This window comes from Leopardus geoffroyi, chromosome A1, assembly GCF_018350155.1.
Source record: "Leopardus geoffroyi isolate Oge1 chromosome A1, O.geoffroyi_Oge1_pat1.0, whole genome shotgun sequence".
NCBI lineage: Eukaryota > Metazoa > Chordata > Mammalia > Carnivora > Felidae > Leopardus > Leopardus geoffroyi.
In genome coordinates this window covers 73412860-73427256 of record NC_059326.1, presented here as the reverse complement: position 1 = coordinate 73427256, position 14397 = coordinate 73412860, and the positions used below count along the sequence as shown (strand labels likewise).

Here is a 14397-nt window from a genome sequence, read left to right as displayed (position 1 = left end):
TGTTTTCTCAAAGTAACCCTAGAAGATCTGACTTATTTCTAGATCCGCAATATTATGTCGGTTAAGATCATATAAAATGTTCTAATTTTAAACGTCCCATTCACTTAAGCCAAGTTTAACCTACATGAGTCACAGGAAATTCAAGTGTATTAGCCATGCAACGTAGGGTCAGTTCTGAACCCAAGTACTTAGGCTTAGGAAAAAGAATACTAAGTATTTTAAAATATAATCAAGTATTAATTGACTTTTCCAGTAATTTGGGAAAAAAACTACCAATTCCCCCCCCCCCCCCCCCCCCCCACCAAGGAGACCTTCTCTTTTTTCTCTTTTACCCATTCTAAAGTGTGGGATTAATTCCCATCTTTCAAAGAAATGGAAATTTTGGAATAGGTAATTTCAGTATTAAAAAAAATGGATACTTACAGCTTTCTTTCCAAGTTCAGTCTTTGATAACGTTAAGGATCCTGCAAGGTAGCATCCAGGTCCTGCCCCTTTAGGTATTCTAATACAAAAGTTTAAGAGAGAAAAAAAAGGAACTAAAGAAAAAGTCTCACAAAGGTAATTGGAGTAAACCATCAAAACAACCGTAATCTGAAATAATTCCTGTAGCTCAGATTTCAAAAATCGAAGGGAAAAATCATCTTAGTCTAAAACAGTATGTGACAATATACTGTAAATTTAGCTCAATGTAATGAACTCACATAAAAACAGTACAGTATTTAGGACAGACATTAACTGTAAGCAACGCTGCCACTTACTTGTCATCGGGTAAGGAAGTAACAAAGAATGGTTGATTATATTTGGGTGGTAATGTCAAATTACTTGATTTCTTCTTTCCTAGAAGTGCAAGGCTATGATTTTCATGAATATCTAAGCTCAAGGTATTAGACAACCTATGAGAAACAATAAATGGAAGATCTTTAAGACGTTCCAAATCACTGATCTGCTCATGACGGATCTGTAGTCGAATTGTATAATCTCCTTTTTCCAGTTTCAAAGAATACTAAAAAAGACAAAGAACATTGGGAAAAGTACTGGTTAGCCAAGTAAATGGAACTCAGAGTAAGAGAATAAGCAGGAACAATCAGCACACACAGAGCATGCACACAGTTGCCTGCACACCAGGGCTGAGAGCACCATGTGAACCATCCACGGCCACGTGCAGACTAAAGGGTAAGGGAGCTGCGGGCGGGAATGCCTCCCAAGCCCTCACTTTGCCACGACAACAGGCTATGCCCATTCTCTCAGCTACACCAGTGTCTGCTCAAGACTGACGAGAGCCATGATTTTCTAGTTTGTGAGTCTTTAGAACATGGATAAAACGCCACCAAACCTAGCAAAACTGAGGTGCCGTATAATATCTAAGACCAATAACGCGCACGTGTGTGCGTACACAGCGGGTCGTCTTTATCTTACAGCCAGAACGCCGCGCCTCTTTATCCCAAACAGGGAGAACAGGGAGCCAGCAGAGATCGAGGAGTACAAATCCACTACGTTTCACCCAGTCAGCCTGTTCAGGAGCGTGGAACGCCATATCCTGCATCAGCACTTTCTCTCGAGGAGATTGTAAACAATAAAGTAATGGCACCGTGTAACCCAGTCTGCACTGAGGAGGCGGGGGGGGGGGGGGGGGGGGGGGGGGGCTGGGATTGCTTTGAGAAAAAGGAAATCATTTCCTGACTAGTGAATTGAAAAAAACCTGCGCAAATTATTTTCATTATCTGGCATAAGATTATAGATGTTACAGGAAATACCTCATTTCTTGGTAACGATATTTTAATCGGATGAAATTTCTACAAACTGTTTGAATAAAAGATTTTTTCCCCTTGAGACAATCGTACCAAGCACAGTGCATGGCATACAGTAAGTGCTGAGTAAACAGCCATGTCAGGAAGAAATGAATGTCAAAGTTCTAGTAAACTGAAGACACTGCTGTAGTGCTTTTCACCAAGTTCAGAGCTGGGATCATTTCAAGATGCTCATATGACCTTAGATGATCCGCTTTCAGCCTTCAGATGGGTGGAAGCAGTGGGAAGGAAGGAGAAATACTTAAAATAAAAAGCTATGCCGGCCAGCGTCTGCAGGCATCACCCGTGCCCTCCTCTACCCCAAAACTTGAATCAGCTGACTTTACATGGCTGAGAGGTTGTCACAGTCTATTTTATACAAGACAACTAACTGAGCTTCGACTGGTATGTCAAAGAAGTAAATACAAAACTATATGATTAAAAAAAAAAAAAAACAGAAAAACAAAAATTACCATAAACAAGAAATCAGAAATTCATTATCTCAGGAAACAGCCTCTGTTAATTCTAAAAATCACTACTGATTTCATACCTGATGTGGATAGGCATCTCCCGAACCCATTTGTCTTTTGTTCTGGTCAAATATAATCCACAGTTGGCTGTCAAATTCTGATTCATACAATAGTTCGCAAAGTAGTGGGCAGCTTGGAGTTACTTCCCCACTCTTGGGCTACAAAAAAAATACGAATGATTACTTGACATGATTTACGTGATTTCTGATGTAGATCTGCAAAACTGTTATTGATGAGATTTTTACATTAAAAGTATTAAAAACAGGGCGCCTGGGTGGCTCAGTCGGTTAAGCGTCCGACTTCGGCTCAGGTCATGATCTCAGTTTGTGAGCTCGAGCCCCGCGTTGGGCTCTGTGCTGACAGCTCGGAGCCTGGAGCCTGGAGCCTGCTTCGGATTCTGTGTCTCCCTCTCTCTCTGCCCCTCTTCTGTGCTCTCTCTCTCAAAAATAAATAGACAATAAAAAAAAAAAAAGTAAAAAAAAAAAAGTATTAAAAACATTTCCTTTTGGTAACCGATTTTTAAAATGCAGAACATCCAATATTTTGGCAGTAATAAAAAATATTTCTTCTTTACTAGCTTTTAAAAATATAAACCCAGCTATTTGTATGCATTAATGAATATAATATGTATCCTTCAGGACCTCTAATTACTTGATAAAACTGAAATTTGACAATTCACCGAAATCAATCATCTCCTAAACACTAAAACCAAATTCATATTATGTTCCAATAAGCATTCTGCTGAAATCTTACTGGTCCTACATAAATTCTCAGATCCCACATTTACACTAGTCTCAACTACCTTTTACTACTCATTCAACCCAAGAGTTATTCCGACTTTTCATGGTTTTAATGTATGCTTCAGAGAAAGCAGTCAGGCCATCTGCCATAATCAGAAGGCATCTGGCATTGATGAGACGTCTAACCACTGAACAGTTATCAGTGATTACAAACACTAAGGTTCAAAGGCAAAGTTACCACTAAATTAGAGTTTATGACTTCAGACCCAAATGGGACTTAGATCGTTACAAATCATTACTTTCCAAAGAATAATTCCTAATTAACCACAGTTAATTACTTGATTCTTTGATACACACACGCACACGCACACACACACACACTCAATCCCTTGTCCTTCCATTTTTGACTTTATGATTCATGAACAAAACCCAGAAGTTCATTTTAAGGTTATACTTCATTATATAAACACTTACTTGATGAAAGTTATAGGTCAGGATCATCTCATAAAGCTGACGATTATTTGGCAAAACATCTCTTGATCCTAAAGGTTTTGTTTTTGCACTCAGTGGTCTGTAATTAGACAAATGTGTAACTGATTTAAGAGTTCATCCACTGAGACCAATGAAACTATAATCAACAAAATCTATGACGTGTCACAATAAGTGACAATGAACATTCCTAAACTCTGTATATTTTATATTTTCAGTATATTTTATAGTATTTTAATATAGTATTCACGTAGAGAATTCTCTACTGACTGAACCACAGCAATACATAGTTTAAATCTTGTGAGGTTACAAAAACATTTTCAAATGTCAACACATAGTCAACACGTAACCAGATCCCAATATTGGGGCAACTGCTAACACTGTCGAAGTAGAGACAGGTTTTGACTCACACCCTCCTGTCCAAACTGCAGATGGCAATGCACACATCACAGGCTGGGTCCTGTAGGGGCCACACCCAGAGCTTTACTTCCATGTTATTTAAGGCTGGAAGCTACTGCTGGGGCTGCCTCCTTGAGGGCTGCCAGGATTCCTAGGCTGGAAAGTCAGAAAGTGCGTTTGTATTTCCAGCACTCAGATGATTTAAGAAGATGACTCCTTTCAAAGAGTGTAAGAGATGTCCCCACTCCCCACCACACCGATGCTCAACATCTGTAGCCCTAAAACATTTAAAGATACCGCAGTGTCTGGACCCAGCTCTTCAAGGTTATGCAGGGAGCCAGATCTTCATACTTCAAGGAGGACTGAACATCAAAACGATTGATTCCTTCCGACGCATGCTACAAAGGATATTTATCAAGTTAGATTCTCAAACTTTATTGATAATAAACCATATTTTTAAACATTTGGACCTAAAATAGACATGTCTAACGCAAAGTTTGTAAACACCTATGAATAAAGACTACCGTTATTTCCAGAACCATAGGTAATCTGCACGTTAACATTTAAACCCAACCAGTGAGATTATTTTTCCCTAACGCAAATAAGTGACGTTAAAAATGATGGAAACGTGGAACTTACAATGTTTAACTGAGGAGCAGTACACACTATTCCATGGAAAGAAATGGTGTAATCGATATTGACATCACTGAGACTTGCCCACCAACGAGCAATGCAAAACTCAATTGCTTTCCCACCCTGTGAAGAAAGATGAAAATCAGAGATGTATAATTCCCTTCTCTCACTTTCCTTCAAAGTACACAATATAAATAGTAGGTGTTTTAAAGCAATTCTAGCTTTCAAACTTCTCTTATTTGTACAGCTATGTGTGGAGTTAGACAATTATGGTTGCAGAGATAGAGTACAGGCATTTAAATACACAGTTATTTACTCAGAATCCTACAGTGCTTGTCATAAAAGATCTGAGGCAGGTTTTCAGAGTACATGAAATAAAACAATGATGAAAACAAACTGGAATAAAAACTTAGGGCCAAAGGAAAAGTTATAAGAACAATGATAAGAAGGGTATTTCAGCTTTGCAAGGCCTATTCAATACCCACAGTTGAGTTGCAGGCTCAGAGCTGCCTGGCAATCAAAGCAAAATGAAACTACGGTCATTTACATCTTTCTCTTAGAAAAATTAAAAGCAAAAACTATTTGAAGCACTGAGTTTTAAATTAGGTTTTCTAGTACTCGGTGCGTTAGAAAGTTTAAAGATGGATCACAGGACACTAACACATACAAGAAAAAGTAATCAGAAACATAAGATCCAGGAAAGATGATACAACTAACTGAAAACACTACGGAAACAGGTTTGAGAAAGAACGCCGGCTCCTGCAGAGGACAAACGACACCACGCAGGAGGGGCCCTGCCACGCGGCAGCCCTGCGGGTGGGAAGCGGCAACAGCTTCACCTCTACAGCAAAACAGCCTCATGGATTCTTAACTACAGGGCATTAATAATGCAACAAGTAGAAAACATGAAGAAAAACGTAAATGAGGAAATGATCTGTGTGACGAGGAAAACAATCCACTTCGGGGTCCATGTCGCAAGGCATCAGAACCTAGCAGACCAGCACTTTTCTTCACTAAGTTATCGAAGAGTTCAAACAATATTTACCTCCTGCTTGGTCTCCACTAACCCACCAAGACTACCCACCTTCCTACTTTACTTATTCAGCATCAATAAAATATGCAGTCCCAATATGCTCTATACAAACTATAAAACCAAATTCAAATACTTAGTTTGGCCCACAACAAAAATAAAAAAAGACATCATTTTAGGATTTCAAACTATTGATTGAAACTTACTAAGACAGGAAAAGCTTCAGTCAGTGTCCCTTTTTCCGGAAGGGAACAGAACTTATAGAATTCATGACTTCGATACGCCCTCTGCTTCACCAGCTGCACTGCGTGGAGAACAAACTTGGCCGACACCTCAGAAGAGCACGAACACACAGTCACCTCTAGAGTCAGATGGGGGGGAAGCAAAGCTTTAAACTGATAGGATTTAAAAAAAGACACACAAGTATTTTAACAATGCCAACTTTTTAGAAAATGACATATTGCCAATAAAATAATATACTCAAAGGAAATGCGCGGATTTTCTCAAAAACAAAGATTCAACAGAATGAATAAAGATAAAAGGGTAGAAGACTCGACTACGGAAAAGAAACAGAACAGCATTAAAATGAGCAGCCGCCATGCTGCAAACTCCAAACACCACGGAACAGCAAGCTGTCCACAGATGGACATGATTACACAAAACCCTGCTCCCCTCTGTTGCTATGAGGAAACTTGCTTTAGCTGAGGACCAATCAATTCCTGATAAAGGATTTTAATTTTGGAAACTTCTACTTGTTACCATACCTAAAGTCCATTAGTATCTATTTCTTCAACTTCACTGACAACTTTTCCTAGTCTCTCCCTCCCGTCTGCTTCTAGAAAGTATGACTGTCAGAACTGCATGTGCTTAGCTTTATTCTGAGGCTGAGCTGGAGGCAAAGCCACAATCCCTGTGAGGCAGAATCAGCATCTTATCTAATGAACACCCACTCTAATACAGGAAACTTAGAGCAAGGCTTAGTCTCTGGTTCCCAAGGTCAAGTGGGCACAGAGCTCTGTGAACCTAATCAATTGCTAAGAATACAAAACCTAGTGTTAGGACAATATTTCTAATTATTTGAAATAGGAATCATCTGTTGTACATTTCTGGGTTTTGTTGTTTTTTGCCCCCCCCACCACCTCCCACCCCATTTTACTGAGATACAGTGTATTTATTATTGACAAATGACATTGTGTGTAAGTTTAGGGTGTACACTGTGGGGATTTGATATACACACATATATTGTAAAATGGCTATCACAATAAGGCTAGTTAATACATCCATCACTTCACACACTTACACCAATTTGTTTTGTGGTTGTGAAAATATTTCAAACCTGACTTTTAGCAAATTTCAAATACATAATAAAGAACAGTTCACCACAGTTACTGTGTTAGACATTAGATTCCTTGAACTTATTCACCTTGTAAGTGAAAGTCTGTACCCTTGCCCTCCCCCAGCAAACTGCTGATCTAAGACTGCTATATGCTCTGAGCTACTTCCATTCTGGATCATCCAATAAATTCCTATAAAAATAACCCTGTTTTCAATAGCAACCTGAACAAATCATAATTAGAGCATTATAATTACTGGCATTAACCGTTAAAAAGATATCAGATTCAATACTAATCAACCATAGATTTTCCTTTAGTATTATTAGTGTACATTTTATCAGAGCTCAGTATTAGACAATTCCATGGGCCCTATATGGGCGGTAGCCCAGAGTTCTCAACAATACAGCTCTGACTCTAATCATTAATAGACAAAGTATTATTCTAAACTAAGTTAAAAAGGGGCGCCTGGGTGGCTCAGTCAGTTGAGTGTCTGACTTCGGCTCAGGTCATGATCCCACAGTTCGCGGGTTCAAGCCCCGCGTTGGGCTCTGTGCTGACAGCTCAGAGCCTGGAGACCCCTTCCGATTGTGTCTCTCTCTCTCTCTCTCTCTGCCCCTCCCCTGCTCGTGCTCTGTCCCTGTCTCTTCAAAGAATAAAAAATGTTAAACTAAGCTAAAAATTTGAATATTAAAACATCTTAAAATAGCCTAGATGATTTGATGTATGAATCAATGCAAAATAGTACAAGATCTTATTAATGTTTTAAATCTAACAGCAAATCTAGAGTGTCAGAGGTAGTACTGTCAGGAGAAAGGCCCATACTAGAGATACACAAACTTTCTGTGGTCCAATCCCAGCGAGGATAGAACGTACATAAAGGTAAGTGGTCAAGACGGACTCAAATGTTACTTACCAGCCCATGTTGCACCCTCAGGAACCTCAATAAAATGCCTTCGAATTTGACCAGGTTTAAAATGTATATCTGTCAAGGCTAGATCATAATGTGATGATTCGTTTACTCTGAAAATAAAAATAAACAGCTAAATGTGACACTGTCACAAAAATGTCTTTATATTATAAGCCCACCGGTACTCTAGATTTTAACATTAGAAATAAACACAGTTCATTGGAAATAAACACAGGGATTTAAAAGCTGGTTACAAAACAGTTCGCACAGTATTCTCATTTTTGCAACATGTTAGTAGTGATAAGCTCTGGATAGCCCAGGATAGTGATTTTTCTCCTATTTACTCGTCTGCTACAATCTGTCTGGAAGACACACATACATGGATCCTTCATTCACAGGATTTCCCAATTACTAGAATCTAAACTATCGTGAGTCCTAAATATTAAAATCAAACGTAATGTTTTGTGTCACTGATACAGTCTTTTTTTTTTTTTTTTTAAGTTTATTTATTTATTTTTGAAAGAGTGTGTGAGCGGGGGAGGGGCAGAGAGCGAAAAAGAATCCCAACCAGGTTCTAGGCTGTCAGCGCAGAGCCTGATGAAGGGTTAGATCTCACAAACCATGATATCATGACCTGAGTGGAAATCAAGAGTCGGACGCTTAACTGACTAAGCCACTCAGGTGCCTCGTCACCGATACTGTCTTATAGCTCTGAGACTGGTATTAAACCTCTTTAAATAGCTTCAAAATACGCCATGCTATAATGACACAGTAAAGAAGAAAAGTACTTTCACAGCATTTTTGTAAGAAATCAATGACACATAAAAGTCAAATATGTAATTACCCACTATGGAAACCTAAAGAGTATGCTAAGGATAAATTGTAGTCAGTGTGACAAACATTTAATGAGTGCCTACTATACCTATGGGTCCTGTTGTTAGGAGCTTCAAATACAACACTGAATAAAATATTTTCCTTTGCCCTAGTCAGTCTGGAGGAGACAGAAAAACCACCAAAAACATTTAACATAATATGCTTGGGGTAGATAGGAAGTGTTAGCAGTAAAGAAAGAAAAGGTACTTGGTTCGTGGAAAAGCTTCCTGAAGGAGATGATGTCTCAGCAAATTCCTGAATCTTCCATATTATTTTGTCTAACTTCCCACTGGACTTCCAGGGAAAATCTGAGAATTTAAGTATTCTGTAATTTCTCCATGTGTATGTCACTTTTTATCTCCAGAATCTCATCCTAGGTTTCTTACAGGCTGAGACCTATGGCATATTTAATATTTACCAGTGTAACTAACTCAGTAGAAACCATTAACTGAGAACTTCCCGTTGTTTCCAGAATTCCCATCTCGACCTCGTACTTCATCTACTAAACAATTTGTTTTGTTCCGAATATACTATGTAATGGGCTCCACACAGGAACTCGTAGGATACAGTCCCTGTGTCTTCAGCGGGCTCACAGTCCAATGGGGTAAACTAACATTGACCATAATGGCTAAAGCCTGTACTGCAGGCAAGTAAAAAGTGCCATGAGGCAGCCAGAAGGGACTGCCTTCGCCTGGGGATGACCAGGAACATGCCAGTCTGAGGAAACCTGGGCGACGGCACCAGTGAGTGGAAACGTGCAGCTGGGTGGATGGGGTGATAGGAAATGCTGGTTTTGAAGGATCAGTGTTTGCTGTTTTAAAGAGCATTGATCCTTGGGAATGCCACCAATGTATCTTAAACAGGAAGCGGTACGATCAGATCAGAGTTCCTCGGTTCTGGGGTGAAAGACAAGATGGGAAGGGAAGAGTCTGGAAACAGTAGGTGAAGGGACGAAACAATACCACCAACCGCAGACGGATCAGACCGGGCACAGCGCTGGGGCAGGGCACGTGAGACGTCCCCAGGTATTCTCACAGTCAACAAGTGATACAAAGACTATGTGCCACCCTGAACTTCGAGCAAGAAGCAGAACTAAAGCCCAGTTACCTGATTCTGGTCTATCAATCCTTTAAAAGTTCACACTATTTCCATAAATAGCCACGAAAAAGTTCCATGTAACAACAGCTGCGGTAACTCGTTACTTACTTGGCCGCTACCACTGCAGTGATTGGAACTCGGAACAGAGGACCTGCGTTAGGGGAGGCTATGTCATAGCCACACACCTAGAAAAAAAGAGGAAGTTTCAGTATCCATAAACCTTTACAAGAGAAAAAAAGGTAAAATCTATTCACAGAGTAAAGTAATCCAATATTAAAATTTAAAGCCTTAAGCACGAGCGGACACCACTTTTCTGATGTCGGGTCACATAATTAATGGCAAAATAACAAATGCATGCATACCCACCCTTAACTAATTCAGACCAATGGGAACACAGACTGTCACATAAGGTACTTTTACACATTTTAAAGAGTATTTAGAAAGTAAAATGGAGATGCACCAATACCTCTGTATAATGCAATCCTTCTCTTAAGCCCCTGGGATCCACACGTATGTTTATGTGTCTACACTGATTCATGAGTTCCAAATGGCTGGGACACTGAACCCAAGATGAATTTGAAGTTAAAGCTAAATGAAGCTGAAGGGATATTTTTTCAGAGTTTTCTAGCATTAAAAAGACCAAAAATTAAAGATTAGTACTTTTTTCCTTTTCTTCCATTTTCAAAAGTTCTACCTTCTCTTAAAACCTAACAAATGAGTTTAGTCAATTGTAAAAATGCACTAGGACATGGGCTTCTAAAACACAGCTTAAATAATAGCCACAGGACCTTCCTAGGCTGTAGTGCACCTGTGATCCGTTCACGTTTTACCCACGTGGCCACAGCCTCACGACAGGGTGTTTTCATGACTATGTGCCATCTGACCCAAAGGAAGATGCCAAGGATACAGTGGTGACCATTCTGTTCCTACCTCCAAGAGCTGTGGTTCTGGCTAGCTGCTTCTGCCACCCACTCTCTGACCGAACCTCTCTGTCTTACACCAAAGAAGTCAAAGTGGCAAAGAAAAGGAACCTGATGCTTTATTGTCCACAATTTAATAAAACTCTGGCTACTGTTTTCCTCTGTAGTCACCAGACTCACTGAATTGCCATGATATCAGGACCCTACCTGCAATCGCATCTCCCTAAACTATGTAAGATTTAAGATAATAATATTGGCAATTCATGTTTTCCCTTTAGAACGTTAACCCAAATGGCCTTTCTCTCGTACGATACTATTCACTCAAACCACAAATGTGAGCACCTCAGCTTACTGTCCATTTATTACTTACCGGTATTTTCCGGAAATACAGGTTCAATGCCAACGCCATGATCTGAAGGTGCGGCCACCTGAACGGGATCTCGGAGGTAGATGCCTCGGTTATTTCCAACAGTAACAGTGAAACCTAATTTATTAGCAAATGACGTATTCTGAATGAGGTAGTCATAGGCTTTATCAACCTAATTAAAAAAAAAAAAAGTAAAATATCAATGGTTGGGTCAAGAAAATATTAACAAATCACCAACTTGATTTCAGTTGTAGCAAAGTACAGGCAAAAAGTTAGTCTGTACATTCGCCTAAGAGGACAAGTCTACCTTTTCAGACACAACACCAGTTCAACCACCCCTGCAACCCCACTCCACTCTCTGGACTCACAAGTGACCAAAGTTAGGGACTCCTCCATACGCCGTGACAGCTTCTGCCCTCGACCTCTTCACTTTGAATTTCTACCCTGTGTGTCCTACATCTATTGTATTTCTCTTACTGCAACAAATCTGTCTTAGCTACAAAATCTGCTTCATACCCTGTTTGCTCACCAGTTCGGAAACTATTACGATCATGTAACGTAGAATTAGATCAACTCAATCACTGTTATTATATGAAATATTATCCAGTAATAGCTAAGACTGCATCTTGATTAGCAATCCATTTTTTACACACACAACACTACCTGAATAATACCATGTCCTTGGGCAAATACTTCTATATTGTCAGCCTTCACGGCAGTGTTTTCTAGAGCCCTTCTGACTGAATGAACCGTGTAGTTAACATTATTAGCTTTCAGACCTGAAATGACAAAGCAAAAGCAAGAAAAGGAGTATTAGAGAGTCTGCTACTTGAAATCTCTTTCCCTCACCAGCAGCAATAACACACACATTTCTTGGCTTTAACGTGCCCATTTCTTAATCTTTTTTAAAAACCTGAACTACAATAGTCTGACTCAAGCTGCTGGCATCACGCACAGATGTCATTCAACAAAAATCACTTGATGCCCATTATGCTGTGGCATTAGTGCCCTCTCTGCAGAGGAGATGCCAAAGGCATTCAGGTGACACTTTCATTAAAACACTGCTGGTCCAATGCTCACCAGCAGTACCAACACTCACCAGCCTCCCTGCGTGTTACAAACGCCAAGGGAGCTTAAAACAAGCGAGAAAAGATGCTGAGGCCTCACTACAGCTCAATTACTTTAGCATCTTTGAGACTGGATCCCAGGCACTGATACTAACAGCCTCCCGGGTGATGCCAGGAGTAGCCAGCTGGGAAGGACTGTTTTGTGAGAAGGACACGGAGGTCACCAATTTGTCAGCCTTGTGTTGAAGATTGTTGTTAGAGATAAAAGGTGAGTAATATAGCATTCCTTTTTTTTCCCCCCTGTTTATTTATTTTGCAGAGACAGAGAGAGAGAGAGAGAGGGAGAGAGAGAGAGAGAGAGGGAGAGAGGGAGAGAGAGAGAGAGAGAGAGAGAGAGAGAGAGGGAGAGAGGGAGAGAGAGAGAGAGAGAGAGAGAGATACAGACAGAGCATGAGCAGCGGAGAGGCAGAGACAGAAAGAGAACAGAATCTGAAGCAGGCTCCAGGCTCTGAGCTGTCAGCACAGAGCTGGACACAGGACTCGCACTCACAAACTGCAAGAGCATGACCTGAGCCGGAGTTGGACGCTTAACCAAGCCACCTAGGAACACCAAGTAATATAGCATTCCTGCCAACCGCAGAGCTCATCAAGCATGTGTGCACTTATCATACTGTAGGAGATGAGAACGTGGAAAGATGCTGCTGTCAGAGCAAATCAAGAAAGTGGCCAATTTTGTCAGTGAGAATCCAAAAGAAGGTGAAGCTCTATCAGGCGAAGGAAGACCTGAGTTGAATCTTACCAGAACGCACAAGAGTCTGTAAGGCCAAAACATGGCACAAAGGAGTTCTGGGCAGAGAGAATAATACGTGCAAGGACCGGAAGCATGGAGCAAACTTAAATACCTGATGTGGTTGAAAGGGGCTAGAAATGAGGGCAGAGGGTCCTTGGACTTCATGAGAGGAGCACTCCTGAAGTGGAATCTTTGCAACAACCCGGTGACCATAACTGAGTCCCAGTCAATGCGAATGCCACCCAATTAATCCCGTGAGCCTCTGAACACCACCCCAGGAACTCCTACCACCCTTCCCACTTTACTTATCTCCACGGCAATATTCATTACCTTTTAACACATAAGATAAACTACTGGTAATTCTGTTTATAGTCTGTCTCCCACAGCTGTAATATAAACTCCACAGGGACAAGTACTTTTGAGCCATAACAATGCTCAATGGTCATTAACAGCCAATAAATATATTTGTTGAATGAACAAATGCACATTTAAATAATTATAATCACATAATTTTTCTCCACCTTAAACTTTACTTTGGGCCAAAACATTACCAATTCTACACAATTTCTCACCACGAGAACTTCAGAAAACACAAACATCTGTCTGCAAAAAGGTAAATTTGTTCAATTATTTTTTATGGCTAATACCTGACTTCATATTATGCTATAGACTTAAGATTCACCATCACTTTACTGGAATTTAGAAACAGTACCAAGTCAGACCGAGCAGAGCACTAAGCAACGTCCTTACCAGAAAGTATCAGGGCGATGCCTCCACACGCATTAGGAGAAGACATGGATGTCCCATTCATTAGCTGAGTTCCTCTCAATGTCCAGTTAGGGACAGAAGCAATGGCTCCTCCTGGTGCACTGATACTCACTCCTAGGGCCCCATCGGCACTGAATGAAAAGCCATTAAAGTTTGCTTATGATGGTTGAGGACTCGATAAACATGGGCATTCATAAAAATGCCAGTGGTCAAATAAATCTAGAGTACAATACCATGGATAATTTGTAGTATCAGAATCAATCAGAAAAAAATAACCAGCACAGCTATTTCTCCATTGTATAGTAATTATTTTCCCTATAAATGAACAAAATCTGTGTGTGTGTCCGTGTGTATCTGGGATTATGTGTAAAAGATATCAGGTATATTTACAGAGGGAAAATAAATGTCATTGCTCAGATTCCTTAATGAATGTATTTTATTGTCTGCAATAAGTGGAAGCTTTGCCTTTGTCTAAAATTTAATACATCATTGTCCAAAAGAAATATGTGGGACACATGGGGCATTTAAAACTTTCCAAAAGCCCCACTTAAAAAAAGCTAATGTGGGGCACCTGGGAGGCTCAGTTGGTTGAGCGTCTGACTTCAGCTCAGGTCACGATCTCATGGTTCAGAAGTTCGAACCCTGTGTCGGGCTCTGTGCTGACA

At 40.2% G+C, this 14397-nt stretch overlaps 1 protein-coding gene across 9 annotated transcripts in view; it reads right to left on the bottom strand.

Annotated features, from left to right (window-relative positions):
• The window catches only part of TPP2 (tripeptidyl peptidase 2), a 68410-nt gene that overhangs the window by 19147 nt on the left and 34866 nt on the right, over window positions 1–14397 (bottom strand). For all 9 annotated transcript variants that reach the window (XM_045481518.1, XM_045481470.1, XM_045481497.1 and 6 more), the window contains exons 11-23: window positions 13715–13863; window positions 11771–11886; window positions 11111–11279; window positions 10287–10444; window positions 9929–10005; window positions 7856–7962; window positions 5815–5969; window positions 4585–4701; window positions 4243–4343; window positions 3532–3628; window positions 2338–2475; window positions 759–1003; window positions 424–502 (exon numbers count right to left, since the gene is read on the bottom strand). In XM_045481518.1, the coding sequence (XP_045337474.1) occupies window positions 424–502; window positions 759–1003; window positions 2338–2475; window positions 3532–3628; window positions 4243–4343; window positions 4585–4701; window positions 5815–5969; window positions 7856–7962; window positions 9929–10005; window positions 10287–10444; window positions 11111–11279; window positions 11771–11886; window positions 13715–13863 (1708 nt within the window). The remainder of the gene's footprint in view (window positions 1–423; window positions 503–758; window positions 1004–2337; window positions 2476–3531; window positions 3629–4242; window positions 4344–4584; window positions 4702–5814; window positions 5970–7855; window positions 7963–9928; window positions 10006–10286; window positions 10445–11110; window positions 11280–11770; window positions 11887–13714; window positions 13864–14397) is intronic.